The sequence below is a fragment of the Mesoplodon mirus genome, assembly GCF_964341445.2.
Source record: "Mesoplodon mirus genome assembly, chromosome: X".
Classification (NCBI taxonomy): Eukaryota; Metazoa; Chordata; class Mammalia; order Artiodactyla; family Ziphiidae; genus Mesoplodon; species Mesoplodon mirus.
This window is the reverse complement of record NC_138981.1, coordinates 88,279,479-88,284,662: the sequence shown is the minus strand read 5'-3', so window position 1 is coordinate 88,284,662 and position 5,184 is coordinate 88,279,479. Positions and strand designations below refer to the sequence as shown.

The following is a 5,184-nucleotide window of genomic DNA, read 5'->3' as shown; positions in this document are numbered from 1 at the left end:
GGGTCTTCCTTTTGCATCCATTCATCCAAACTATGTCTTTTGGTTGGAGCATTTAATCCATTTACATTTAAGGTAATTATCGATATGTATGTTCCTGTTACCATTTTGTTAAATGTTTTGGTTTTTATTATTGTAGGTCTTTTACTTCTCTTGTGTGTCTTACCTAGAGAAGTTCCCTTAGCATTTGTTGTAAAGACGGTTTGGTGGTGCTGAATTCTCTTAGCTTTTGCTTGTCTGTAAAACTTTTAATTTCTCCTTCAAATCTGAATGAGATCCTTGTTGGTTAGAGTAATCTTGGTTGTAGGTTTTTCTCTTTCATCACTTTAAATATGTCCTGCCACTCCCTTCTGGCTTGCAGAGTTTCTGCTGGAAGGTCATCTGTTTATCTTATGGGGATTCCCTGATGTGTTCCGTGTCATTTTTCCCTTGCTGCTTTTAATATTTGTTCTTTGTGTTTAAACTTTGATAGTTTGATTAATATGTGTCTTTGCGTGTTTCTCCTTGGATTTATCCTGTATGGGACTCTCTGTGCTTCCTGGACTTGATTAACTATTTCCTCGCATCCTCCTCTGGAGCTCCCTTAAGCAGAGCTCTTAATCCCTTCTCCTGGCACACCAGGAAACAAAGAGGCAAGAAAAAGTCTCTTGTCTCTTTGGCAGCTCCAGACTTTTTACTGGAGTCCCTCTCAGCTAGCCGTGGTGCAGTATCCCCCTTCAGGCTGTGTTCATGCAGCCACCCCCAGTCCTCTCCCTGGGATCTGACCTCCGAAGCCCAAGCCTCAGCTACCAGCCACCACCCGCCCTGGCGGGTGAGCAGAGAAGCCTCTCGGACTGGTGAGTGGTGGTCGGCACCGATCCCCTGTGCGGGAATCTCTTCGCTTTGCCCTCTGCACCCCGGTTGCTGTGCTCTCCTCCGTGGCTCCGAAGCTCTCACCCTCGCCACCAGCAGTCTCCTCTCACGAAGGGGCTTCCTAGTGTGTGGAAACATTTCCTCCTCCACAGCTCCCTCCCACTGATGCAGATTCCATCCCTATTCTGTTGTCTTTGTTCTTCCTTTTTTTTTTTTACCCTACCCAGGTCCGTGGGGAGTTTCTTGCCTTTTGGGAGGTCTGAGGATTTCTGCCAGCATTCCGTAGGTGTTCTGTAGGAGTTCCACATGTAGATATATTTCTGATGTATTTGTGGGCGGGAAGGTGATCTCCACGCCGTACTCTTCTGCCATCTTGAAGCTCCTCAGGAGGAAATAATTTCAGGAACTCAGCTTGGTAGTCAGCATTGTCTTCTGCTAACTTACCTCTGATTTCTAATGGCATTTTTATCTCATGTAAGTGTGTGTGTGTGTGTGTGTGTGTGCGCGCGCGCGTGCACGTGTTTGTACACATATATAATTAAATATACACACAAGTCCATTTTCATTCTATTCCTATAGTAGAGGTCACTTGAATTGGCCCTATGATTCACCACATACTTATTCAATAAGTATTTTGTCCATAGCTAACCCTGGAAGCAAACAAGTGACTATAGATATCTTCTCAGGATTTCTCAATATTCTCCACTCTGAAGCAGGTTTTTGAAGATGGACCAAAAGACCACAGTCACCCTCCTTGAGCTTGCTGCAAAGAGTCTGCTGAATAATGAGCCTGCAGCTATCCATGCCCTGGACGAAATCCCAAGAGACCTCTTTGTTCCATTGTTCAAGGCTGCCTTCTTGGGTGGGCATAAGACGATACTAAAGGCAATGGTGAGGGTTTGGCCTTTTCGCTGTCTCCATATTGGGTCATTGAACACAAGGGAGTCATACCATGACATCTTGGAAGCCATGATTGATGGTCTGCAGATGCTCCCTGCCAAGAACTCTTCCTCTTGGTAAGACTATGAGTAGTAGAGACACAAGGAGTCAGCAGGAGGGTATGCTGTAGCCTGGGGCAAGGGAATACCTAACCATCTCCCAACAGTAGACAATGGTGAACACTGCAGTCTTTGCAGAGCTGTCGGTCAGCACTTGGGGTCACCTTCGGGACTCTATTGCTTTATAGTGTTGATTATAGAATAGAGGTGCTTGAGGATACTATGAATGGATTTGAGTGTGATTACACACAAGTGGAATATGGGCATTGAGACAGGGAAAGCCTGGAGGTGAAGGAGGGGGTGGGGAAAGGATGAAAGACGCTGCATTTGTGTGGAAAGAACTTCTTGGTGAATGGCAATGAAGTGAAAACCAGGGTTAAAGTGCACTGTCCCTGCTTCTCATCATTGATCTTGCTGGGTTATATTAAAATCAGCTATCTCTCATGTGTTCTGTCTCTTCCTTTCCTTCCAGGGGGCCCAGACTGAGGATCCTAGATTTAAGGCATGACCCGGACTGTAAGACAATATGCTCTGAGATTGGGACCGCATTCCCTTTCTGTTTTAAGTCATGCCTTTACTCTCAGCACTCTATCCTTAAGATAGAAGAAGCTCAGCATAGTGTCATGTGCCTCGGGATTGGTAATTCCGGGTCTGAGACTCAGTCAGCTCAGGAACCCATGGAATTACTAGTGGATATTTCCCTCAACAGTACCTTGAGAACAGAGCAATTCCTCTCTTTCCTTTGTAGTAAAATTCAGCAGAACTTTGGGTCCTTGCACGTCTGCTGCAGAAATTTGCAAATCGATAGAATGTCTGGCCACAGAAATATCCTGCAGTTTGTGGATCTGGGTTGCATTGATCACCTGGAAATGGATCAGGCTAATCTGAGTGAAGTCGTCACCCTTTTGGCTCGGGTGATCCACCTTTACAGCCTTACTCTGTACAACATGCCCTTTAAATATTTTGAGAGAAGGAACTTCAGATCTTTTCTCCTCTGCCTTGGGCGGCTGGACAATCTCCAGGAGCTCAGCTTATCTTTCTTCTGCCTCACAAATCAGCTGTACAAACTGCTCAGGTGAGGGGGTGGGTAGGAACCTGGGTTCCCCGAACACCTCATTGTTAAGACAGAAGAGACCATGCTTGGATCTTCCTAAGCTCCTTGTAACCCATTTCTCTTTTTGCCTCAGCATAGGCACTGCTGGGATTTTGAATCTAGCCGGGGGAGAGAGGGGTACCTTACGGTGAGCAGCAGATGAGGTTAGAAAAGGAAGCTGTGCTCATACATTCATTCATTCATTCAGTGGCCGTGGGCAGACCCTAAAAGAAGTCTGTAAATGTATTGGTGAAAAAGACTCAGTCCTTCTCCTATTGGACTTTACAGCTCTCTAGAGCGGAAGAGGAGGCATTCAGATGGAGAAACATTAAGCTATAGGACTAATGCACATGCCCATGGATGGGCCCCAATAGTTAACACTGCCAGATAATTTTGCTCCTGTATTTCCCCCAAGCCTTAGACCCTGAATGGAGAGCTTGTCATCTGGGAACTAGTCTAAGGAAACCCTCAGTTGGCTGCTTTCCCAGACCCATCCTCGCCAAATAAGTGAATCAGATGCAACACTGATTATGTCGTATATACTAAGTGCATGCAATTTCTTCACTTAATCTTTCCCGCAGTTCTTTATAATAATTACTACTGTGCACGTTTTCAAGATTAAATCCCTGTACCTCAGAGTTGTAAAGTAACTTTCTCAGGGTCACAAATGTATAAAGCCTGATCCCAAAGTCCACAATGTTAACCACCTGTTGCAAACCGTGAACACAGTACTTTATTCTAGAGCCTTAGGTACCTATAATTTGGGGCTCATTGCCCTCATTCTTCTGAAATAACCTTATGTTTTTCTCTCTATAGAGTTGTGCCACGTCAGTTGGATACACTGTATCTACCTTACTGTAGCCTTTCTAACAGAGATGTCACTGTCCTGTCCGAGAGCTCTCAGGCCACCCACCTAAGGGTATTGAGTCTCAGTAACAACCATTTCTTCTCCGAAGTTTATGAGCCCCTCCAGACTCTGTTGGAGAAGGTCTCAAGCACCTTGCAACATCTGGAGATAGACAATTGTATGATAACTGATTCTACTCTTTCTGCCGTCCTCCCAGCCCTGAGCCACTGTACCCACCTCAATTTCCTTAGCTTTGCCTTCAATCCCATTACGATGCTTGTGCTCAAGAGCCTTCTGCAGCACTTGACATCCTTGATGAAGCTGAAGTATGTGATTTATCCTGTCCCTCTCCATTGCTACGAGGAAGGGAATTTTCATGACAGTTTGGACCGACAGAAACTTGCTGAAGTTCAGGCTCAGTTGGAGGCGATGCTGCACAGGGCACAGCGGGACGACATGAAATGGGTCACTTGTGATTTCCACAGTACAAGGAGGAGTTTCAACACTGATGTGTGGCCATGAAAGCGTTCACTTTTTTTTTTTTTTTTTTTTTTTGCCTGAAACCCAAGTTTGTAGAGACACATATGTAAAGTTCTACTATTCTATGAAACTGGGGTTCGGAACACTGGATAGGTAACCTGATCTCTATAAAAGAGGAACTTTAAAAAGGAAATAGAGGAATTTGAAAGGTCCGCTGGGTCTCTTGACTGCCCTCTACATCTTCTGGTTACTAACCACAGTGTTGGGTATGTGACATAAGCTGACCCAGTCATGGTACATCATTTCCTTATCCACACTGATTGGTTCACTTATCCATTTATGGGCACTTGACGCAAGTCAGATCAATTGAAACTCTTCCTAGAGGTGGTAGTTGTTGATTAATTTAACCCTCTAGGGACCTGCAAACTTCTTGTGTTTCTGATTACCTCAGGTGTCTTATGAGAAACCATATGCAACAAAGGAAACAAACAAACTATGCCCACTACCTACTTGGTATCCTCATCATCATACTGCTGCCTGATTTCCCAGGTCTCAGATCCCTGGCTCAGTTATTCCTTATTCCACACACATTCACCAAGTATCTGTTATGATTTAGGTACTTTTCCAGGTGCTAAGAAAGATAAAGTCCCTGATCTCACTCAGAGTGTAGACATTCCTACGATTTATCAGTTTCTCTAGTCTTTCTTAGAGGACTTGGGAAATTATTTATTCCCTCACAACACAGTATTTTTTTCACTTTTTACCCTTACATAGTCTGCTCAAATGATATTGGCCTTTTTACCCTGTTGGATAGCTGCTCAGGCCTCAGGTCATGGCTTAAATGTTACCTCCTCTGATAGGTTTTCTCTTACTTCCCCATTTAAGTAGATTCATTCTTCTGCTGCTTTTTCTTAAGG

At 44.5% G+C, this 5,184-nt stretch overlaps 1 protein-coding gene across 1 annotated transcript; it reads left to right on the top strand.

The window, feature by feature from the left end:
• Positions 1 to 1,575: 1,575 nt before the first annotated feature.
• LOC309796254 (melanoma antigen preferentially expressed in tumors-like) lies at positions 1,576 to 4,309 on the top strand (the record flags this gene model as incomplete). The annotated part of the gene is made up of 3 exons (XM_082609298.1): positions 1,576 to 1,865; positions 2,320 to 2,922; positions 3,757 to 4,309. The coding sequence occupies 3 exons, from the start codon at positions 1,576 to 1,578 to the stop codon at positions 4,307 to 4,309; spliced, it is 1,446 nt and encodes a 481-aa protein (XP_082465424.1).
• Positions 4,310 to 5,184: the final 875 nt, after the last annotated feature.